This window comes from Rhinatrema bivittatum, chromosome 4, assembly GCF_901001135.1.
Source record: "Rhinatrema bivittatum chromosome 4, aRhiBiv1.1, whole genome shotgun sequence".
NCBI classification, from domain to species: Eukaryota; Metazoa; Chordata; class Amphibia; order Gymnophiona; family Rhinatrematidae; genus Rhinatrema; species Rhinatrema bivittatum.
The window spans coordinates 73,087,763-73,112,768 of record NC_042618.1 but is presented as its reverse complement, the minus strand read 5'-3'; the positions used below and the strand labels follow the sequence as shown (position 1 = coordinate 73,112,768).

Below are 25,006 nucleotides of genomic sequence, written 5' to 3'. Positions count from 1 at the left end.
AATTGTGTGTGGGGAGGGGCAGGGGAGTTGGCTCATGGCTGTAAGGTTTGCCTTGGGCACCTAATATACTTGCAATGGCCTGAGAGAGTACACCGCACACATAGACCCCCAACCATTCACCCATTCCCCAAATCCTGAGGAGCAGATGCTGGGGAAGGGTGGGAGGTAGGGTTCCCATGGGTCTAGAAGGGCTACCAGCTTCCCAGGAATTTTATCACTGATGCTCTATCTGCCACTTCTCTGGAAACCCTGACCTCTCTGCATCGCCTTCCCAGCATTTCAAATCACTGAAAGAGCTAGACCGCAAATGGGAACCCTCCACCTTGGCCTCCCCTGAATAAAGAAATAAAGTTAACTCAATAAATACTATATTTTATATAGATGCTAGGTGTGAATTATAATAACTAGTAACCTGGCAAATTCCAGGCTCAGCACTCCTTGAGGTCTAGATGAAGGACACTCAAAAACCGCCATCTTCCGCTACTCTAAAGGCAGAGGCGAGGAGATAGGGATACAGAGGAAGTTGTACTCACTTTAGATACTACGTCACGCCTCACAGAGGAAGAGAGAGACAGGTCTGGCACTGAGAAGCTGGGTGACGTACGCTAAAGAGGCTGGAGACGTAAGACGGAGGGGCGGGTCTCGTGATGTGCCGGTCCGGGCTTGCCTTGCGCATTGGGGGCTGTGCGCTCGAGAGCGGAAGTGGCGCGGGGTTGTTGAACCGCTGAGGCCGGGCGGGAGAGAGCTGTCATGGCGCTGTGCAGTAGGCTGCTTTTCCCCTGTGTGTTGTGCTGGGTTCTACTCATAGCGCGAGTGGCGCTGGGAAGGAAGGGCGAGGTGCGGGTCGTCACGGACGCCAACTGGCGGGAGATCCTGGAAGGGGAGTGGATGATTGAATTGTAAGGGCTGATACCCGGCGCGATGCGTTCTTGCAGCCCGACTCCTTTTTAGCACGTTTTGGTGTGCGCCTCAGCTTTTTAAAGGGCAGAGAATTGACGAACTTGCCGAAGCGTTTTCTTGGGAAAAAGGATAGAAAGCGAGCGAAATAAACTCATAAATATGCAGAAAAGCCTTATTTTACAGGGTAGGACGGAGGGAGGCAATAAAGAGCTGCTCTGTACGGTGGCCCCTTGTTTATCACAAAGTTGTCATGTGCCAAACAACATTTCTTACGCTATTCTAGCGATCATGCTGTTTATTATTAGGAAACGTGCTGTATTCCAGCCCTTTTGTTTTACTTTGTGCTAAAACTTCAGTGGGTTGCTACACACTACTGGAATTAACCCAGATGGGAATTAATGTTTTACACACTGTACAGAGCTGAGTACTTAAAAGTTTTTGGTGTGCTTTTGAAATGTAAAGGACAGTTAAGCCATTTGCTTTTAAGTTCCCTTTCCGGTTAAGCATTGACGGGGCTTTACTTTTTCTGGGTAGTGCGCAAATTTCCCTACCTCTCAGCCAGTCTGATTTTCAGGGCATCCCTAATGAATATGCATGTCTTTTATCTGACTGCACTACTTAGTTGTATGCAAATGTAGCTCATGCATATTAATTTGGGATATCCTAAAAACTACTGTATTTGCTTTTAATGCTAATAAGCTGATTATTTTGAAACCACCCCTCTTCCCATACCCCCATATTTCATTGCCTATTTCTTTCTTTAGAAATCTGCTCAATTGTCGTATAATTCTTTAACATTTCAGTACTACAGAAATTATTTATACAAGTATTTGGGATTCCTGCGAAAAAAAAAACGTGGCATGTGTTTGATTCTTTTTCAGTATTTTAGCAGGGATGTAAGAAATTATAGTATAGCTCTTCCGGTATTTTAATATTACATTTATTGGCAAAGCAGCAGCATCCAATTTAAAGTTAGGAGTTGTAAACTGAGTTGATGGGATTTCTTTTATTTATTTTCCCTTTAGCTTGTTCAGTGAATATGTCTGTTTTCAGGGTACAGAATGTAGTTAAGATACAGTAAATAGAAAAAGGTAACACTTCCCCCCTAATTTTTCTTAAGGAACTTAATTGCAGTAGTTGGGGATCAAAAGCTTTATTGTTTTTTTTGTGGACCAAAAATATCAAACTGTTAACAGTATTCTTCCAAAAAATGTATATGTGAACGTGCATAGATATATATATATAGAGAGAGAGAGATGATATTTTGAGAAAAACATTTTAAGATTTGCAAAATAAAACGTTTTGTAAATGTGTAGTTAGCTATATTTATAAATTGTTTTAGTATCACATGCAAACTGGCATAGCAATAAAGTTTCCCAAATCTATATTCTGCTGAATTTTCTGCACAAGATAAATAAGAATTCTCTTACAGTCCTTGATCCTAATTATTGTGTCTGGTGTTTACACACTTTATTCAAATTAGAGAAGTAAGATTGCAGTGTATGTGTGTGTCAGTATATGCAGTGTGTGATGACTTTTTGTTTCATTTTGGATGTTCATGCTCTCCTACTCTTCCCTCCTCCAATGTTTTTCTGAGCTTGAAGCAAAATAGATTTTGTGATACCCATGATCCTAGGATTGAACACAAGAAAAGAGGGAGTACAAAGGCCATCTAGTCATTTTCTTTGCTTTCAGTTACATAAAGGTGAATTGTGTGCGTGGTTTTTCAAATGAAGTAGCTTTTAAAACCCTGTCAGTTTTTTTCTTACTGCATCTAAGACAACCTTATTGTAACATACTGCTTTAAGCTGTCGGTATGAAGAGCGGAAGTGAAATGTGTTACTATGACTTCTAAAGACAATTTGTTATATATATAAGTGAAATCAAATTGGTAGATCCACTTAAGGTATGATAAAGTTCTAGAGTAGTGTTTTCCATCTTGCCTGTCAGGTTTCAGAATATCCACTATGAAGATACAAGAGATATATTTGCATATGATGGAGGCAGTGCATTTAAATGTCTCGTGCATCTTCAATATGGATTATTATGAAAACCTGACTGGCCAAGTGGTCCTTGAGGACTGGATTGAAAACCACTGTTTTAGAGAATGTCATAAAAGAAACTATAACTGCAGATTGCTCTGTAATGGCATCCTAGTGCTTTCAGCAGAAAAGAGAAATTTACTTGCACTTCTGTTTTTACTAAAATAATTTTGTAGTTTTCGTAAGCTATTTTAGGAAAGAGTGATATTGAATATTTTGGCTTGTGTGTAACATTTAGATGCACTTTATTATTAAATTAATAGATGAATAGAGCAGTTGTTTTGATTTTTCCTTCCCCTTTTCTAATATTAATTTTGTTTCCTAGCTATGCCCCATGGTGTCCTGCCTGTCAGAACCTTCAGCCTGAGTGGGAAAAATTTTCAGAATGGGGGGAAGACCTAGAGGTTAAGATTGCAAAAGTTGATGTTACAGAACAGCCAGGTAACAGTTGCCTGTATTGCAGTGCACTAATTCATAACATTTGACCGAAGGACTACTTACTAATGAATCTTTGTTCCTGTTTGGGATTAAATATTGCATGCCTTTTTAAATGTGTCAGTACAAGCATCTGTTGCTGTTGCCATATCTGACTGTCTGTAAGCAGGTCCATCCATATGCATATATCAGAGGTCTTGTCTGTAGACTGATTTGCCTGCGGTTTGGTAGGAGAAGCTGCAACACTGTTGCCACATTTTAGTCAAATCCGTCCAGGGGGTGGGCCATTGGTAAATATGCTGGGATAATGGGGCCATCCATGTTGTGACAGGAGCATTGGCCTTGTAATGCTAGATGTGTCTGCCACTGCAACTTGTTTTCATTTTGTAGAGTTATGCCTCTTGAGCGGGGCCTGGCAGCCCTGTCCCCTGTTTCCCCTCTCCCCAAGGCCCTCCAAAGAAAGTTTTACATAGTACTGACGGAAGAGAGAGACCGAATGGTGCATCTAGTCTGCCCAGGAAGTCTCCTGTGGTAGTAGCTGCCACTCTGTGCAGCTTAACACCAAGCCTTATATATAAACAAAGCAACATTTTTACCTGGTGAGGAGCTGCCTTGAAAATTCAAATAATGCTTGATGTACTTTGCTTTTGAACTTGACCATAGAAACAGTCCTCTGCTTTTTCCATTATGTCTGTGCATCAGTAACCTGGACCGTAAAAAAGTCGGGTCCCATGTTGGTTGTCCTCTGAATCCAATTCCCCATTTTCTCCCATGTTGTCAAAATGGAGAGCAGTTGCATCAAAGCTTATTGGATAAGGGTAGTAATCCCCGAACAGGTTACCTCCACGCAGGTAACCTGTTCGGGGAACGGTCCCCCGAACAGCTTACCCCCAAGCTTTTGTATTTTACACAAAGCTATATACGGCCAAAAAACAGATTGGTTGAACTTCTTAATTCATTTACATATCCCACAAAGATCTTTGAGATCAGCTAATAAAGGACTACTGCAAATTCCATCAGTGAACTCAGCCCACCTTATACTAGTGCGAAACAGGTCCATTTCGATTGCTGGTCCCTGTATCTGGATCGCAATGCCGGTCAAATTGCGTCTAGATGCAGAGTTTAAAGCTTTTAAGAAAGCATTGAAGACATGGCTCTTCGAGCAGGCCAGTGCAGATCATCTAGAGAAAAGGAATAGCTAGTATGAGGAAATGCAATTTTATTTTCTTTTATTCATTGTTTTATTAATTAATTTTATTTTATATTAGAAACATTAATGTATTTTGACTATTGTTTTATGATCTTTGTATGATGTAAACCGTCGTGATGTGTTCCACGAATGATGGTATACAAAACCCTTTAAATAAATAAATAAAAAATGCACCCTTTTCTTCATTTCCATCCTTCAGCCTTTGGGGATCCACAGTGTTTATTCCATGCCTCTTTGAATTCTTAGACTGTTTTTGTGTTCACCACCTCCTCTGGAAGGGCATTCCAGGCATCCACCACTCTTTCCATGAATACATATTTTTTGAGCCACCCCCCCTCCCTGGGGTTTCATTTCGGGACCCCTAGTTCTACCGTTTCCTTTCCAGCAAAAAAGGTTCAAAGTACATGCATCATTAAAAGCTTTCAGGTCTCTGAAGGTCTGTATCATAAGTCCCCTGCACCTCCTCTCTTTCACGGGGTGCATATGCAGATCCTTCAGCCTCTCCTCATAAGTCTTCTGATACAGATCCTATCCCATTTTGGTCATCCTCCTCTGAACAGCCTCCATTCTGTCTCTATCGTTTTTGAGATATGGGCTCCAGTACTGAACACAGTGCTCCAGGTGAGGTCTCACCAAGGACCCAGTACAAGGGGATCACCACCTCCTGGTTTTGTTTTGTTTTTTTACTGGTTATTCCTCTCTATGCAACCCAGCTTTGTTCTAGCTTTAGCTATTGCCTTGTCACATTGTTTTGCCACCGTCAGATAACCAGACACCAAGGTTTCTCTCCCAGTCCGTGCACATTAGTCTTTACTGCCCACCACATACAGTTCTTTTGAATTGCCACACCCCAGATGCAAGACTCCACTTCTTGGCACTGAATCCCAGCTGCCAAATCCTCGACCAGTTTTCAAGCGTTCGTAAATCACTTTTCATTTTCTCTACTCCTTCAGGCTTATCCATTCTTTTGCAGATCTTGGTATCATCCGCAAAAACTTTACCTTCTATCCCTTCCGCAATGTTGCTCACAAAGGGGGCAGATTTTAAAAGCCCTATGCGTGCCAGGCCTATTTTCAAAAAGGCCCGGCGGTGCGCGTAAAGCCCCGGCACACGTGTAAGTCCCAGGGCTTGAAAAAATGGCAGGGGCATGGCCAGAGGTCTCTGCAAGGCCGCTGGGCCCGGGGATCGCATGCCAGCAGTTGGCCAGCAGGTGTAACTTGTGAAATAAAGGTACCGGGGGGGGGGGGGGGAGACAGGAAAGTTCCCTCTGAGGCTGCTCCGATTTTGGAGCGGCCTCGGAGGGACCAAGGAAAGCCAGCTGGTCTCCGCGAGGGCTCGGCGCGTGCAAGTTGCACTAGTGTGCACCCCCTTGCGTGCGCCAACCTCTGATTTTATGACACGCGCGCGGCACTCCACTTAACACGGTTCTTTCTTCAGGATAGGTTCCATTTACCATTACACGCTGTCTCCTGTCAGTCAACCAGTTTGCAATTGACACCACTACCTTGGCACCCACTCCCAAGCTTCTCATTTTGTTCACGAGTCTCCTATGTGTAACTCTATCAAAAGCTTTACTAAAATCCAAGTAAATCACATTGAGCACTCTTACTGGCCTGTAGTTTCCAGCTTCCTCTCTGCTTCCATTCTTGTGAAGCGGGACCACCACTGCTCTTCTCCAATCTTGTGACACCACTCCTGTTTCCAGGGATCTATTGAACAGGTCCTTCAGCGGACCCGCCAGCACATCAATGAGCTCCCTCAGTATCCTGGGATAAACCTCATCTGGCCCCATGGTCTTGTCTACTTTTAGTTTTCTTAGCTTTTCCAATACATTCTCTTCTGTAAGCAGAGTTTCATCTACTCCACCTCCATCCACAGTCTTGTCAACCAGCGATGGTCCTTCTCCAGGTCTTTTTTAATGAACACCGAACTGAAGTATTTGTTTAATATTTCAACCATTTTTTTTTGTCTGTCTCCACACAATGGGGTAGATTTTCAAACCGCGCGAATTGGCGTACTTTTGCTGGCGCATCAGGCGCAAGCAAAAGTACGCGGGATTTTAGTAGATACGCGCGTAGCTGCTAAAATCCTGGATCGGCACGCGCAAGGCTATGGATTCTGTATAGCCGGCGCGCGCCGAGCCGTGCAGCCTACCCCCGTTCCCTCCGAGGCCGCTCCGAAATTGGAGCGGCCTTGGAGGGAACTTTCTTTTGCCCTCCCCTCACCTTCCCCTCCCTTCCCCTACCTAACCCACCCACCGGGCCCTGTCTAAACCCCCCCCTTACCTTTGTTGGGGGATTTACGCCTCCTGGAGGGAGACGTAAATCCCCGCGCGCCAGCGGGCCGCTAGCACGCCGGGACGCGACCTGGGGGCGGGTACAGAGGGCGCGGCCACGCCCCCGGACTGCCCCGGGCCGTAACCACGCCCCCGGGCCCGCCCCCAAAATGCCGCGCCGACCGGGCCCGCCCCCGACACGCCCCCCTCGCCAAACCCTGGGACTTACCCAAGTCCTGGGGTCCGCGCGCGCCGGTAGGCCTATTGAACATAGGCGCACCGGCGCGCAGGGCCCTGCTCGCCTAAATCCGCCCGGATTTAGGCGGATTTAGGCGAGCAGGGCTCTGAAAATCCGCCCCATTGATCTTTGACACCTTTCAATTTCACTGTACCACTTCAGACCTTTCTTTGATACCTCTGAAAAATGTTTTGTCACCTTGCTTTACCTCTTTGGCAATCCTTTCTTCCACCTGACCTTTTGCTTTCCTTATTTCTTTCTTCATCTCCCTCAGTTTCACCAGATATTCTTCTCCTGAGTTCCTCCTTTTGGGATCCTTTATACTTCTTGAACGCTGTTCTTTTTGCATTAATCTTTTCAGCCATCAGTTTTTTATTCCTCTTACTTTTATTTAGTTTTCTAACATAAAGATTAGTTGCCTTATGTAATTGCTCCTTTGTTTGGCCCACTTTTGTTCCACCTCTCCCACTTTCTCCCAGTCTTCCAGTTCTTTCTCCAGGTACGTCCCCCATTTCAACAAAATCCATATTTTTGAAATTCAGAACTCAAGTCTTCATGTGACCTCTCTGTATCACATTTGTGATATCAAACGATACCGTTTGATCACTGGTGCTCAGGTGAACGCTAGGTCGTGTATCTCATCTTCCCTTGTGGATTCCATCACCATTTGTTTGAAGAGAGCCCCTTGCAGGGCATCCAATTTTTCTCTACTTCTCGTAAATTCTGCAGAAGGGATTCTTCAGTCTACATCCGGCAGATTAAAATCTCCAACAAGCAGTACTTTTCCCTTCTTCTGGTTCTTCTGTTTGAGTTGGAGGCCTGTAGACCACAGCAATAAAAATGGAAACACCATCTTCCCTTTTTTTTTTTTTTTAGGACTGTCCATAATGCTTCTTCTCTATCCCACACCCCTTGCAATTCAGTTGCTTGGATATTGTTTGTGACATAAAGAGCTGCTACTCCCCCCCACCCCCCCTTCCCTTTTCTGTTCTCTCTGGCAGATCGGCATCCCTCCTCCTGCCTCTCTTGTTCAAAATTAGTTACCTCTTGCTGTCTCCACCCACTCCGCACCATCCTAAATCCCTAACAGGCCGATACAGTACAGTGCGCTTCGACGGAGCGCACTGTTAGTCTGCTATTGGACGCGCATTTTCCCTTACCCCTTATTCAGTAAGGGGTGGAAAACGCGCGTCCAACCCGCGGCACCTAATAGCGCCCTCAACATTCAAATGCATGTTGATGGCCCTATTAGGTATTCGCGTGATTCCGAAAGTAAAATGTGCAGCCAAGCCGCACATTTTACTTTCAGAAATTAGCACCGACCCAAGGGTCGGCGCTAATTTCTTCCGTCACCGGGAAAGTGCACAGAAAAGCAGTAGAAACTGCTTTCCTGTGCACCCTCCGACTTAATATCATGGCGATATTAAGTCGGAGGTCCCGAAGAGTAAAAAAAAGTTTAAAAAAAAAAAATTTGGAAGTCGGCTGGCGTCCGGTTTCCGAGCCCGTGGCTATCAGCGGGCTCGAGAACAGATGCCGGCAAAATTGAGCATCTGCTGTCAAACCCGCTGACAGCCGCCGCTCCTTTTGCCCGTTTTTACCGCCGGGCCTAATTTAAATACTGAATCGCGTGCACTGGCGAGTGTCCAGTGTGCGTGCCGGGAGAGCGGGCATTCGCCCGCTCTCCCGCGGACTTTACTGAATCGGCCTGTAAATGTGATATGGAGCTCAGAACTAGCATCCTTCTCCTGGTGCATCCAGTATTGCTTTAACTAAATGCACATTAGAATCTTTATGGGTGGAAATTCAATGTTTGATGGGAAAGTTTAGAGGTGGATTATTCTGTTGTCCATTTGGCCAAATTGAACAGGCGGACAATGAAGTACTAAAGGAAATTAGGGAAGCGAATAAATTGAAAATTGAAAACCATGAATCCGAGCCAATCCACATCACAAAGGGCGTACCCCAGGGCTCCTCCTTATCATCCACACTCTTCAACATATACCTCCTCCCCCTCTGCCAGCTACTCTCAAATCTCGGCCTCACTCATTTCGTCTATGCCGACGATGTGCAAGTGCTTATCCCCATCACCGACTCCATCTCCAACGCCCTTAAAAGATGGGACAGTGCCCTCTCATCCATCAACTGTCTACTCACCCAACTCAATCTAGCCCTAAATCCTAACAAGACTGAACTCATGATCATTTCACCTCAACCCATCATCCACGTACCCACACCCTCAGCCAACTCCCCTCTTGCTCCTCCAGTCCTCTCGCATTTTGTAAGAGACCTAGGTGTCACACTTGACCTGCAATTCAACCTACAGAAATGTATCTCCTCCACTATCAAAGACTGTTACTTCAAATTACACACCCTCAAAAAACTCAAACCTATTCTGCACCTCAATGACTTCAGAACTGCCCTACAAGCCCTCATTTTATCTAAAATAGACTACGCAAAAGCTCTACTCCTAGGTCTCCCGAAGAACAGCCTTGCCCCCCTGCAGCTACTCCAAAATGCAGCTGCAAGAATATTAACAGGCACCCGCAGAAAAGAACACATCACACCTATCCTCAAACAACTTCACTGGCTCCCCATCACAGCCAGAATTCAATTTAAAACCCTCACACTTATTCACAAAGCCATCCACAATCCAGACATGCTCTGGTTCTCAGACTGTTTATACATCCGTTCCTCTTCCAGACCCACCAGAGCACCCTACACCGCTAACATTAACACACCTTCTCCCAAACTCTTCCATCTAACAACCACCAAACAACGTGCGCTATCCCTAGCTGGACCCTCCCTATGGAATTCTATGCCCACCCACCTTCGCCTTGAAACCTGCACTAAGAAATTCAGACAGAACCTCAAGACCTGGTTGTTCACCCGATCCTATGTATGAGCCCCCCGTTCCTAACGCTCCTTCCCTCCTTCACCCCTCCTCACCCCCCTAGGTCCTTCACCGAATACCCCTTTCTTAATTCTCCCCTCCTAGTTTTTAATGTACATTATCTATACCTGTATTTAACTATATTTTTCATGTACGCTATCTATAATTGTATTTAACTATGTTTTTGTGTTTACCTACTTGTACAGCATAACCTTGGTTTCCCGCACCCTCTAACCCCTCCCCAGTTTATATTATCTGTTTCATTGTAAAGCCCTGTTGGCTACTTATTGTTCTATGGAAACCGATGTGATGTTTTCTTAACGAATGTCGGTAAACAAAAACTTTCAAATAAATACATTTGGCAGCACAGTAATAATGGGAGATTTCAGTTTCCCCTATATTTTCTGGGTAAATGTCACATCAGGACATGCTAGAGAGGTAAAGTTTCTAGATGAAGTAAATGACTGCTTTGTGGAGCTGCTGGTCTGGGAGCCATTTTAGACCTATTTCTTTTTTTTTTTTTGAAAAACGGTTTTTATTAGTTTTCAACATACAGAATACAATATCAAATATAAAGCAAGCATTACCAAATTAACAACCCCCCCTCCCCCCACCCCATAGTCAGCCCAATAGTCTCTGCCCACAGTCCCGGGGTCTCCATGCCCCCAAACATTCTCCAAGAGTGTTGGCGTCTCAAGCATTCAAAATGTGGCTACGAATCCTATGTGGTAGCGATTGAACATATGCGTCCCAAGTACGTAGAAAACAACGATCCCGTTGAAAAGATGTTGTCGCCCATTGCTTGTCCATCAACATCAACTGATGAAATTGATTTCTCCATTGCCAATGCGAGGGGGAACAACGGTCTTCCAGTTGCAAAGTATAGTTTTTTTCCCCACCGCAAAACCCTTCCGCAGGAGCAGGCGAGGGCCCTGTCCCCGAATGAGGTCCATAGGGATCTGTCCAAACAAAATCATACAAAGAGAACAAGGAAGCTCAACATCCAGAAGCCTGGAAAGATATAGAAGCATTCGCGACCAGAACTTCCTCACCAGGGGACACTCCCAGAACATATGAAGCAGAGTGCCCTCAGCCTTCTGACACTTCCCACATATTCCAGTGGACACTAGCTGATAGTGTACCGCCCTAACAGGCGGGATATAGGCCCTCCACAAGAATTTAAATTGCATTTCCCGGTAATATGCACTAGAGGAGACAGTAGATAAATGACGAAAGCAGCTCCTTATCATAGCCGCCGTTACCTCAGTCCGACCCTCCCTACGCCACCGGGTTTCCAACATCGTGGCGATGTCATTCTTTTGTTTCCCCATTAGATTTTTATATAATTGAGATAATGTGGGGGCCTTTGAAGCAGATAAAGCAAAAAAAGTGTCCAACGAACCGAAATGACTCGGCTCCTTGCTGGCAGGAGGTAGGGAACGAATATAGTGACACACTTGCATATAGGAGAATACTTGCGTCGAGGGCAGGCCATATTGCTGTGTTAACAAGGGAAGGGATGACAACCTGCCCTCTTCGTCCAACAAGTGGCCCAAATATTGAATGCCCCTATCTATCCATACTTTAAAACTAGCGTTTTGGGATCCCGGGGTAAAGTCAGGATTCCCCCGCAGGGGCAGTAAATAAGCACATACACGGGGAAGTTTCAGGAGTTTCATTGTAACCCTCCACGTTACCCTGAGGGGAGCAAATAAAGCCTCCACAAGGGGAGGATAGGCAAACCCTCCATGACCCCCCTGCAGTATAAACCCTAAGTCCACCGGGGCCACCAGAGCCTGTTCCGCTGGCAAATTCAGACACACCGATTTACGCAGGAGCCAATCCCTAATAAGGCGGAGATTGCCCGCTAAGTTGTAGAGACGGAGATTGGGCACCCCCAAGCCACCAGAGCCCCACCTCCTTTGCAAGCATCGAAGGGGTATACGCGCCCGCCTCCCCTGCCACAAAAAACCCCGCAGAACTCTCTCCAATTGTCTGATATCTGATCCATGTATAATAAAAGGTAAATTTTGAAATAAAAAGAGCCATTGGGGCAAAATAATCATCTTAAAGAGATTAAGCCGGCCCAGAAGAGATAATGGCAAAGCCCTATTTCTTAATAGAACATAGGATTTAGCTAGCACAAGAGGTAACAGTAGTGGGGCCATTCGGCAACAGTGATTTGAGTTAATGACTGAAGGGAGGATATTAAGTAAATCTACAACTCTAGCATTTAACATTCAAAAGGGAGACTGATAAAATAAGGAAAATAGAAAAAAAAACCTAAAAAGTTTAACTTCGGTGGTGAAGTTTACATCAGGCATGAATATTTATTATTTTTTTTTTTTTTTACTTCAGGGATAAGTACATAATGTACCAGTTTGCTTGTAGTATTTGTATTGTGTAGCAAAAACATCTCTGGTCAAAAATATGGTGCTGTATTTATTTTAAAAAAAATATGAATTGTTACAAAAATATCATGTCATCCTTTTGCAGGATTGAGTGGCAGATTTATCATAACAGCACTTCCCACCATCTACCAGTAAGTACCCGAAAGAGAATGGCTTGATTGTGGACTATAAAGGGCAGCTGGTTGCACAGCTGAGGGTGTTACGGTTTGCACGTGCATTCAGTAAAGGGAGATTTCATTAAATATTTTTACTTTCTAGTTTTACAATGTAAGCAATGGAAGTGGATACAGGTCAAGTGTATTTAGCGCAATAAAACCTAATGGATGTTAATGCTAAATTGTCAGTTACTGCAAAGTCTTTTGGGATCTATTTGTTGGAAAAAATATGTACAATTAAATTTCATAAGCAAAACAACATTTAGATACAGAATTTTTTCACTTTTTTTTTTTGCTTGTATGTACAGTATGTGCATGTTTTGTTGAAGAGACCTTTTTTCAGGCACTTATAAAGCTGCCATTATAAGAGACACATCTTATCTTGCATCATTTAATCCTGGAAAGTGAGGCTCTGCCCTGGTTGGATCAAAAGAAGTCAAATAGAGGGTAATTTTCAAAGGCATTTCTCTATGTAAAAGAATGCTTTACATTATGGTTTTTAGTTTTTAACATTTTTTTTTCCTGGGGATTTCAATGTGATGACAGAAAAAAAAATCGGTGGAAAAAAATCTTTTCCGCTGAATTGTTTTCCCTCTGGTGCATGCACAGAGAGCTCAAAAGGGAAGCAAGAGTTGGGGCTGTGGCTGTGACCCTGCCATCTTCAGTGTTGCAATCCCTGGGGCAGTATGGACTGGGCGTTGCTGCTGACCCTGAAATCTTCTGATTCCCATAGGGTAATTGCAGAAGGGAATGGAGAGGAGTGGCTGGAGATCTAAGCTACCGGAAAGTTGGCTAAGAGGGTTTATAGGGGGTTAGGGAATGGTGGGCAAATGGCAGGGATGAAATTCTATCCCATTAGTTTTTTGATGGGTTTTTCCACTAGTCATGATTTATATTTTGAAGTGCATAGTGGATATCTGGGGTTAGATTTTAATGGAGGTGGGACTTGAAGGCTGTGGCATTGGTTTTAGTGCCTCCTTGAAGGATGCAAAAACTCCCACCAGAGCTGGCTCAAACTTTTGAAATTCTGGACGCATAAGGGTATAGAAGGCATAGGATGATTACTTGCTAATAGGAACATTGTCATTAAAGGATGAGTACTGAATATCTAATAATCAGTTCTTTAGATACATGTAGATGATATTAAGGATTCATCAGTGGTAAGAAAAGTTTGCTGCGGGACTGTGGGTTTGAACTTTGTTTAGTGCAGAATGGAAATTGATAAAATTGGGCCTATCATTTGCCTTTGCTGGAGAACTAAATGATTCTTTTCTGGGAACTGCAAAGGAGATAATTGAGAAGGCAGCTCTGTTGAAAGAGAAATCTTCTATGGTTTTTACGTCCACAGGTTTATTGGTTTAGCACCAAGCTGGTTAGAACAAAACTGCTTAAGCACCGGGCAGAGCGCCAGTGGCACAAGCAATGGTCAGCCACTATTAAAGCTATTTATATGCAAGCAAGAGCAGATCACCGGTCCCGTTTTCTGGCCTTGAGATGTAATTATTTTCAGTCTAAAATTATTAGCCCTCAGTCTCCCTTTAGAAGAATTTGCTATTGTTAATAGTCTTTAAAAAAAAACAAAAAAACCCAACAAACTAAGGATAATTTTCAATCAATGAATTTTGATTGTGAAGGTTTTTTGGATTGTGAAAACAAGGTGCTTAAGTTAATAGGAGGAGGGCAGCGAGTCTCTGGTCGATCAGTTCACTGTCAGCAGGCACTATTATAGCTTGGGAGAGATTTCATTGTTTCTAAAGTGGAGGTGGGAGATTTGTTGCAGAAAGTTGGCTCTGCTAGATTGCCCCTGGATGAGTGCTCTTTTTGGATTTTTTTTTTTTTTTTGTTAATTAAAAGACTTTTGTGGAGAATTTTTGTCAGATTGTAAATCTGTCACTTATGGAGGAGTTACTTCCTCCTATACTAAAACGGTAATCTTTTGGGGGATATGTCTAGTTTTCGGCCAATTTCTTACATCTCATCTTTGAGTAAAATAATTGAAAAAGCAGTTTTAGTTCAACTTAATGACTTCTTGACAGATCGTACTATTCTTAGTAAGGATTAATGTGGCTTCATAATACCACATAATACTGAAACCGTCTTGCATGATTTTTCGCTGGGTGAGATGAATCGGGGGGGGGGGGAATCTGTGATTTTAATTCTTCTCAATATTTCATCGGTGTTTGATACCATTAACCACTCGGTTCTACTGGATAGACCTTCCCATCGAGGGCTAGGTGGCACAGTGGAATTGGCTCCATTCATTTTTTAGCTGGGCATCAGGTGCAGCTTCGGGCTGGGCCCAGTTAATCCGAATAATAGAGGGGCTTCTCAGGGGTCTTCACTCCCCCCCCCCCCCATATTATTTAATAGGTATTTACAGTCATGGTATCATGTGATAGAAAGCCTCAGCTTAACTTTTAAAATCTGCACTGATGACATCCGACTGTGCTTTCCAGTTCTTGGTAATCTGGGGGAAGTGATCTTGCTCGTTGATAGAATCAGTGACTGGATAAAAAATAAATTTTTTCTTAACCCTAGCAAAACAGAGGCATTATGGATTAGTTGGTGCCTGCTCTCCAGGGATTGTAGAGAGCTAACTTTAGAGAGAGTTCCTGTCGTTTTCTCAAATACTGTAAGGGATTTGGGAGTCTGTTTTGACGCCGGTCTAACCTTTGAACCTCACATTAGAGATGCTGTGAAATTGGACCTTTTAAAATGAAGGCTGCTACGTCGGTTGAAGTGTATTCTCTTGCTGGAGGACTTTGGTCAATCGTACAGGCATTCATGTTAACTACCATTGACTATTGTAACTCCCTGTATGTTGGTTTACCTGGTAGGAGGATGACAGCTCTTCATCTGTTACAAAATGCAGCTGCTGGTTTAGTGTTAGGGCGCCCCATGGGTGAACGTGTGACCCTTATGCTCAGGTTGCTTCATTGGTTGTCTTATTAGGTAAAATCTTATGTTTAGTTTTTAAAGTTAACCAACAAACAAGTGGAAGACAGGAGCATACCAAGGGACAAATCCACTAGGAGAGAGAGGTGCTCAAATAGTTGAAAAACATCTACAGGCAAAAGCCGTCTTGAAATATCAGGACCGTACACATTGTTTTGCTTTTTGGTGCGCCTTTCACATCTATTTAACTTTGCTTCGCTGCTTGATACAGTTGGCAGTCTGGCACGCCATCACATGCGACTTTAAAGGTGTGTTTAGTCCTTTTGTTGTGTTTTTTTTTTGTTTGTTTTTTTTTTCTCTTTTGGGTTCCCTTTATATTTTGATAAATAGTGCATTCTTGTCATTTGCTCCTGCACCGTACTTTTTCGTTTGCAGATTTTGATACCTTCTGGTTTGCCTTTCCAAATATCTGTTAAATATATGTTTTTTTTGTTTGTTTGATCTCTCTTTTATTTTGGGTAGCCTCCCAATACTTATGTTTCAATAATTATAGTGCATTTATTTCTTAGTGTTTCATGGGTCTGATCCAGTCCCCTTTTATTTCTTAGTGTTTCATGGGTCTGATCCAGTCCCCTTTTAGCTTTCCATTGTGGGTTTTTTAAGGCGGTGATGATTATTTTTCCTACACTACTGCGTTTCACATTTAGCATATTTCATTTTTGTTGGGACACTACCTGGTGCGTCCGTTTCACTCTGCACTTTGTGTCTGGTACGCCCGTATGATAGCTATCTCTGGTGTTTATCATTTTACAAGAGTTTCTCCCCATTCCACAGTCCTTTCTGTAAGGATCATCATGCCGGGTTTTTATGCGGTTTGCCTGTTTTTTGCACTTTAAGCGCTCGGAATGTTTATATGTTGTCCACCTCTTGGTATGTTCAATTTAAGGTTTCTTTACAGTTGTTTTTGTGGGGTTCTGCCGTTTTTCATATACAATTCTACCTTATTTTACAGGTACAATGTCTTAATAATGTTGAAGATCTTAGAGGTCTCTCTTGTTCTGTCCCTCCCGATGCAGCCAGTGCAAAAAACATGGCCCGTGCCAGGGTATTCTCGGTGGTGTTACCATGAACTGATTACCCTGCTTTAACTTTTACAAGGCTTGCCTGCCTGACAACTGAATTGGTGTAATACATTTTCCTGATATTTCAAGATGGCTTTTGCCTGTAGATGTTTTTAACTGTTTGAACACACCTCTCTCCTAGTAGTTTTTAAAGTTGTCAAGCTTGGTTATCCAGCCACGTTGCTGGACTGCTGCCCTCCTCTGTACCTCAGCAAGGCCTTCACTCCACAAGTAAGCATCTCCTTTTAGTTCCCTCAGTGAGAGTGACTCATCTACAGGCCACCCATGCCAGGGCCTTTTCGGTAGTTGAGGAACTGTCTACCTGAAGAGCTCTGTTTATTGATTATGCCTTGTTTCAGAAATAGTTAAAGGCTGTTCTCTTTTCTGAGGCCTTTTCATAGGCCGTTTTTTGTGTTTTATGTAAATAATGTGGATGCCCGGTGCATTTCTTGAACAGATATTGTGATATGATCTGTGTTTTGTTAATGTTTTGTGCCTAAGTTACCCGTCTAGCCATATATATTGTTATAGGTAGAATATAAATGTAAGTAAATAAATTCATTGTGGTCATTAAGAATATGCAGAAATTCTCAGTTGGTGGAAATATGTTTATTAGGATTTTCACTGTGAAAATGAGTATTGGGTATAAAACATTGATACAGTGGCTATAGAAAGTCTATGTCCCCTTGAACATTTCTCACTTATTGTGTCAGTGCGTCAGACTTGCATTTAAGTTAGGATTTATTTTCGACTCATCAACAAATCATACTCATACCTTTTAGGATCAAAAATGTTTTTATTAGGGAACAGAGCATATAAGTATTCAACAACAAAAAAAAAATCCTAAAATCTAACAATTGGTTAAATCTCCACCCCCTTCAGTCAATACTTAATGGAAGCACCTTTTGGCAGCAGTTGCAGCTGGGAGTCTCCACCAACTTTGCACAACTAGATTTCATTATTAGATCATTCTTCTTTACAAAACTGTTCAAGTTCTGTCATGTTCCTTGGAGGAGTGTTGATGAACAGCAATCTTGAACTTATGCCTCAGGTTTTCAGTCAGATTGAGGTTGGGGCTCTGACTGGGCCACTCCAGGACATTTCTTTTTGTTCCTTGCTTCAACATTAAGGATATCTTATTTTCAGACAGTGACAGATTTATTACTGTAATCAGAATCTCCTTAAAATCTTCCCTCTGTAAATAAATCATTGAGAAAGGACAGGGGTTGAGGGAACAAAACAGATTTGTTTGATTTTTATTACACTTTTTTGACACTTCAAAGCGGATTACATTCAAGTACCAGAGGGCTCATGAACAGACAGGGTCATTTATATTTTGCATGCATGCAGTAAATAGGGCAGGGCACACTAATTAGCAAATGTCACATTAGTTATGCAAGTGGGAGAGTTTGGGTGGAGTTAATGGTAATGAGCAGCTTCTATTGTCAAACACGATAGAGTAACGCTCAGCAATGCAGGTTTTAACGCCAGAAATAACTACATCTTTTTTCTGTGTGTTGCGCTCACATTAGCTGTGCGTTACTGACTGAAAAGGTTTTTATCGTAAATGCTGTTTGGGCAAGGGGGGGGTTGGGGGAAGAGAGAGACTGTAGAGGCCAGGGTTGCCAGGTTTTCATGAAAGAACAAGTGCTATTTTCCAAATAAACAAGCCCAAAAAAAGGCCAAAACACATGAGATTAAAACTACTTTTATTAGAAGGTATTTATACATAGAAAACACTTAAAGCAAAAAAAAAAAACAAAAAACTTTTGTGAGTGTAATGGAAGAAATATAGTGGCTTGCAATAGTATTTAACCCCCTAAAATGTCCATCAGATTTTTGTGGATTACATGATATTACACATTGTTCCAGACAGTATGCACTAAAAGTACATTTTTAAACTCACAATTCATTATTCAGTAATGGCTTCTATCCAGCCACCCTCCCATGCAGGCCAGTTGTATGGTTGCCTGGTGCACCACCACTCCATTCTCAGCCACTGAACTCTGTAGCTCCTTCAAAGTGGGGGGAAAAAAAAAAAACGGACCCTCACACTCATTCCTCCCCCTCCAGGTACCTCTTCTTTTTGATTGTTGCCAGTTCAGTGCTTCACTCCCTTCAGAATTCAAGCCTGCTCTGCTGCATAAAATCTTTCTCAATCACCAGATGCCGTTGCTTGTTGTCAGTGCCTGTCTGCCCATGTGCTCCTCTGACAGTGGACAGACCTCATTGGCAGCAGTAGCCAATCACAGGGACAGCTGGACAAGTCCCACCCACCAAGCTCCAAAAAACCACCCAATAATCAACCCGCGAATTGGGGGAAAAAAAAAAAAAGAATCGCTAGAAAAAAAAGCCCGAACTTGCAGGAAATAAGCAAGGTTGGCATCCCTGGTAGAGACCAATATATAACTTTGCTATTTATTCCACTGTAAGAGGGAGCACTTTTAACTCAGGGTGGGGTAGGTTTGTGGGGGCAGTTCTACATACAGAGAGGTACGAACAGCAATATTGATATCAGTGATGATTTTATGTCATTTGGAGCGATGAAAGGTAAAGAGGAGTTGATTTGTACAATGTACTCTCTACCTAACTTGACTGAACTTAGGTAGAGAGTGCATCAAGCTAGGTGGAGAGTACACTATACAAATCAACTCCTCTTTTACCTTTCATCGCTCCAAATGCCAGAAAATGTTCATAGATGTCAGCTTTGCTGTTCGTACCTCTGACGGTGTATGTAGAACTGCCCCCACAAACCTACCCCTCTCCGAGTTACTAGTGCCTCCTCTTATAGTGGTTTAAATAGCAAAATTACATATTCTTTCTCCGAATCCCTCTCCCACAATCTACAAATGGCATTTTTGATAAAAACCTTTTCGGTTGGTAACATGCCTTCCTCAAAATATGCAATAGATTGTCACTTCCATGGAATCCATTTCTGAAAATGTTCCCAGTGTATCCCTGTTTAATCAACAAGAGAAAATGTGTATCTTGCCATATTGTCCAGAGACGTCCCATCAGTAAAGTGAGCTGGTGGATCCTTCATATTACCAACCAAACACTTAACACATTGAACACAGAAATCAGCATAGTCTTGAGGACTGAAATATTCCAACAGACTAAGTGAATCTATTTTGTTTAGTAATTTATTAATTCAAATAATTCCTGAGGACAATTTAAAGACTCCTTGAGGCGAGCCTTACACTATTCTTCCCTAGCGGATTGAAAGGACCGTTTATGCTCCTGGTGTAAAGATTTAAAAAGACTGGTTCTCAACCGAAGACGACTTGTGCCATTTCCGTTCTTCATGCCCCTAGACATGCAGCTAATCATTTGACATATTTTCCATCCACAAGAAAGCTTTACAGAATTGACTGAAGAAAATATATGTAGCGTGCAAGTGATTGGCTTATGGTAAATGCATATGGGTATATGGCAGAACTATAAGTTACTGCTTTTTCTGCAGCTGTAAAGATGGAATGTTCCGGAGGTACCATGGCTCCAGGCATAAGAACGATTTTATAAACTTCGTAAGCGAGAAAGAATGGAAAAGTATCGAACCAGTTTCCTCATGGCTTGGTCCTTGTTCTGTGCTGTAAGTAACTGGTTGGGAGAGGGAATGGGGTTACTTTTTTTTTTTTTTAACTTATAGAATGTACTGGAGTGCTGTACAAGAAAATACTTTGATATTTAAACATAGGACTTATCCAGCTAAGTGGCAGCTGCTGAATATCCAGCTACTTTCAGAGGTTGCCACTTAGCTGGACAGCAGGCATAACTGGGCAGTGTAAGTTAGCCGGAGAAGTCTTATCTGGCTAGCTTACTTAGGCAGCTCTGTCTGAATATATTGACCTCCTAACTTGTGAGAAATTGTTTTTGATTTAAGTGCATTTTTGATTTATATTCCACCTTTTATGACTGGTCAGTCACTTCAAGGCGGATTACCTTCAGATGCTGTAGGTAGATTCCCTGTCCCCAGAGGGCTCACAATCTAAGGGGGTTATTTATTAAAGGTTGTCTGTCAGTTTTGTGTCCATGGGGAAAAATTCTTAGTAAATAGGGCCCTAGGTTTGTACCTGAGGCAATCGAAGGTGATGTGACTTTTTCCCCAGGTCGCAAGGAGTGTCTGCAGTATTTGAATCCTGGCTGTTCTGACCACTAGGCTGCCTCTCCATCTCTGTGACTGGTGATGAAGGCTGCATGCTAGGCAAACGTGACTAGACAGTACAGTTATTAACAGTTAAATTTCACCTGCTTACTGCCCTCACAGACCAGCTGGTGGCATATGATGTACAGTGTTTTGTTATTAGAACAATAAGATTGAAGGCGGTCAGGAAACACTACTGTGGGTTTTATCAGAGCATGTGGAGAGAGTGTCGGTCACATTGAGGATATTGTCTTTTACATGGAGTATATGTGGTTTGGGGAGAAATTAATAAATGAAGTAACATCCTAAATGAAGCCTGGTGATGGAGAGAAGGGTATGTATTTATATCACTTTGATTATGATAGAAAGAAAAGTGATCAATCAGATACTAAAGAAACTATAACAAGAAGAGTCATTGAAGAATATAAACATTTTCCTTGTATTTTTTATTAGATTTGACATGGAAGCAAATGATTTTAAAAGTAGTTTCCTTTAAAACCTAAGCAGGGTTACTCAGTGAGATTAGGAATTGTCTGGTCAATTTTTAAATCCCTGATTAGGGGAGATGCCTGCTCTACAGGACAATATTATTCTAAACTATAAATTAAAAAACAATGCCCCAGGTTAAGCTGTTTGTGTGTGTGTTTTTCTCTCAATGTGTGCGTGTGTTGTAGTTTTCCCAGTAGATTTCTATGGCGTGGGGTCAAATACGTGTTGGCGAGAGTAGGTGAATTAGGCTGTGTGATGAGTGAAGTGCTAGCTGTGCTATAGGGAAGCAAATGCCACTCTTATTAAAATGAGCCTGATAATGTATTTTATACTCGCCCGGCTCCAGAACTCTCGTTGTATGCTCCTTATCACCCAAATCGCCACACTCCAGCCTTTCAATGCAGCGTCTGCTCAAACTTCGAGGGGGAAAACCCCCCCAGAAAAACATTGGATTTTAATGTGCCCACCCTTTGCTGCAGCCTCAAATGGGGTGGCTGTCACTGGAGTGTGATTCTTAATATTTTCTAATCCTGGCTCACTTTTTGTCTTCTTTTAGGATGAGTTGCATGTCTGCATTATTTCAGTTGTCCATGTGGATTAGGGTATGTAATATAAAATGTTATTACCATTATCCAGTAAGCATAGCTTAATGTGTATTTCCTGAGCTAATTCTCATGGTTTTGTTTTTAATTTTAGCAATGCCACAATTATTTTACAGAAGATATTGGTATACCAGTCTGGGGTTCCTATGCTTTTTTTGCCCTGGCAACTCTGATGTCAGGCTTAGCATTAGGACTGGTAAGTCAAAGTAATATAATTATCAGCAAGTACGGACTTTGATATGAAGGTTGGCAACTGCGCTGCACTGGCACTCATTAAATATAATACTAACAACATTTATGTTTTTTGACTTGCGCTTTTCTCCAGAGTTCTACAGCTTTAATGAACAGTTTATAGAAAATTAGAAAATGTTCCTCAGAATTTAAAATGTAGTTTTGGAAAACTTCTGGGATGTGGGGTTTTTTTTGTTTTCTATTGAGATTTGCTGGTGAAAACCTTTTGAAAATAGAATGATTGTCAAGCTCTCTGTGGTTTAAGCCTAAGAATGGCCGATTTCTGCTTCCAAAATATTGTATACAGCTATGAAAAAGAAGAGCTTCTATGAAGGAGTCTTACGACCATCATAAATTGCCTCGAGAAGCTTTCGGCTTATATATGCAGCCCTTATAGCTCTGGGCTTGACTAATCATAGGTCGTAAGAGATCCTGTTATTCTCCAACCGGAGCTGTAACATAAGGTAAGGCACTAGATATATAACTGTTAGTACGTGCACCTAACTTAAATCCACAAGCTGCATGTGAAATCCTGAAGACTATCCTCCGACACGACAGTGTTTCGGAGTGCAATACTCCTTCCTCAGGGAGCTTCAGGAACCGCAGGTTTATTAATGCGTTGTATGACGCTATTGTGGTCAGTTCTGGGCTGATGGGAGCGAGAAAAAGTGTTGTGCGACAGAGAATAGTCTGCTAGCGTTTCGTCCCGAGGCTTAATAAACCTGTGGTTCCTGAAGCTCCCTGAAGAAGGAGTATTGCACTCCGAAACACTGCCGTGTCGGAGGATAGTCTTCAGGATTTCACATGCAGCTTGTGGATTTAAGTTAGGTGCACGTACTAACAGTTATATATCTAGTGCCTTACCTTATGTTACAGCTCCAGTTGGAGAATAACAGGATCTCTTACGACCTATGATTAGTCAAGCCCAGAGCTATAAGGGCTGCATATATAAGCCGAAAGCTTCTCGAGGCAATTTATGATGGTCGTAAGACTCCTTCATAGGAGCTCTTCTTTTTCATAGCTGTATACAATATTTTGTGAGTATTTCATACTTTTCAGCTATTCCCTTTGGGGTTCTTCACTGTGCCTATTTCTGCTTCGTGCATGTTTGATTCTCTTCTGTTCCCATCTTAGTGTGGAGGATTGTTTCTGGGCAGATGAAGCACAGAAGTGGTGGACCAGCATAATTTGTGCTTAGTGCATGTGATTTATTACATGCCAAAAGAAGCTTAGAAAACTGGGACTCCTTGTGTCACAATTACTTTCTTAAAGCCCGCCCATGTGTCTTAGTGGATTTATGTTTGTGTGCAGTGGCGCTGTTTAAATGCTGCAAATTAGATTTATTGGAGAAAGTGACTCAGAACCTCTTTGACGGTTACCATGTGTCCGATTATACGTGCAGATGTTTCTTGGAGCCTCTGTGAAAACAAAGGTCAACAAAAAAAAAAAAATGGTAGGTGTTATTTTTTTTTATTGGACTAATGTAATACATATCTTGACTAGATTTTTGGGGTGCTTTGCTCCCTTCATCAGGTCAGAAAAGAATGACCTATTCTCATTCTGTTTTGACATAATGAAGTGAGAGTAACTCCTGAAATCTAGTCAAGAAATGTATTGTTAGTCCAATAAAAAGGTATCACCTTGTATTTATTTTTTTCTTTGTTATCCTTTATTTCTGTGCATCCACGTGAACTAAAATGGCAACTACATTACTTTTATCCAAGATATTTCTTTCAGGAAATTACAAACCGATCAATTCTTTTTTTGAACTGCAGATACTGGTGTTCATAGCAGACTGCATATGTCCATCAAAAAGGCACAGACCACAGCCAGACACTCATCCAAGTAAGTACATCATCTCTCCCCTTGGCTATTTCTCTCTGCCTCTTTAGACTTTCATCTCAATTGGATCCAGATTCTTCAAAGGTGGTGGAGTTATGGGCATTTGTTTGCAACTGCCCAAGGGGTTTCTTCATTTTTAACCCTTTTAGTCCTTCCATCTAGCCCAGCCATTGCAGCAAGAGTCTTCAGCCAGGTTTCATAGACTGTGGCTCCATCTGGAGCCCCTATTTGCATGCACCTTGAGTTTTGTACATAGCAGTCACCACTGTGCAATGGCGGAGATTCCTTGACCCCACGCTTTTGTTGCCTCTCCAGCCAGAGGACCTGAAGGTAGACTCTGGAATCAAACTTACATCACACACACATAGCCACACGAAGCTCTGCCACTGCGTGATAGCACCAGCCCAAGTAAGTAGAGTCAAAGCCCCAGTATCTGGCAGTCAACCAACCAGAAAGCTCAAATAACCGATATCTAGCAATGGTCTTTTTTTTTTTTTTTTTAATTGCTATCCTGATGATTTAAATGCTAATCAAGATTAGGAAGCACAGTAAGTCTCTGTGATCTGCTATATCCACTCCATCATCTCCTGTTGCCTGCAAGGTGCCGGAGGGGAACTGACAAGAGAGGAGGGCTTGGATTAGGAAGCAGAGTACCTTAGCTTTGCCCCTGCTGTGTCGACTCCAGCATCATCCCTTTTCCTGCGGGAAGTAGGGGGCTCTCAGATAACTGGCATATTGGATTAACCGGCATGAACTGTTCCCCAGGCATGTCAGATAATTTTTTATTATTTTTTTTTAGCAGTTCATTCAGGCCTGCCATTAAATGCCTCTCTAGCTGATTGTATCTGGTGGGTGACCTGAAAAGTTTACAGATCATTCTCCCTGGACCTTTTCCCCACCTATGTGGAAAGAATTATCCTGTCACCACTTCACTAATTGAACCCCACAGAATTTGCACTTATTTATACTGTATTGCACTTAGAGCTGAAAAACAGTTGGGGACATTGAAAAGTGTGAACCTTGAAGACATAAAACTCTTAATATTTTACTGCGAATGACATAGGTGATCAAAACGTTGCTGCATTTTCAACAGACACTAACTGTCAGCAGTGGTAAATGTTTACGG

The 25,006-nt window shown here is 42.4% G+C and overlaps 1 protein-coding gene and 1 long non-coding RNA gene across 3 annotated transcripts in view; one reads left to right on the top strand and one right to left on the bottom strand.

The window, feature by feature from the left end:
- Positions 1–647: 647 nt before the first annotated feature.
- Positions 648–25,006, top strand: part of TMX1 (thioredoxin related transmembrane protein 1) — a 28,602-nt gene continuing 4,243 nt past the window's right edge. Inside the window, exons 1-7 of the mRNA XM_029598339.1 lie at positions 648–899; positions 3,268–3,383; positions 12,487–12,532; positions 20,036–20,164; positions 21,762–21,807; positions 21,902–22,003; positions 23,814–23,883. Of these exons, the coding sequence (XP_029454199.1) occupies positions 751–899; positions 3,268–3,383; positions 12,487–12,532; positions 20,036–20,164; positions 21,762–21,807; positions 21,902–22,003; positions 23,814–23,883 (658 nt within the window). The 5' untranslated portion in view covers positions 648–750. The remainder of the gene's footprint in view (positions 900–3,267; positions 3,384–12,486; positions 12,533–20,035; positions 20,165–21,761; positions 21,808–21,901; positions 22,004–23,813; positions 23,884–25,006) is intronic.
- LOC115089907 overlaps positions 17,401–25,006 on the bottom strand; it is a 31,341-nt gene continuing 23,735 nt past the window's right edge. For both annotated transcript variants that reach the window (XR_003856265.1, XR_003856266.1), the window contains exon 4: positions 17,401–17,767. This is a non-coding gene — a long non-coding RNA (uncharacterized LOC115089907). The remainder of the gene's footprint in view (positions 17,768–25,006) is intronic.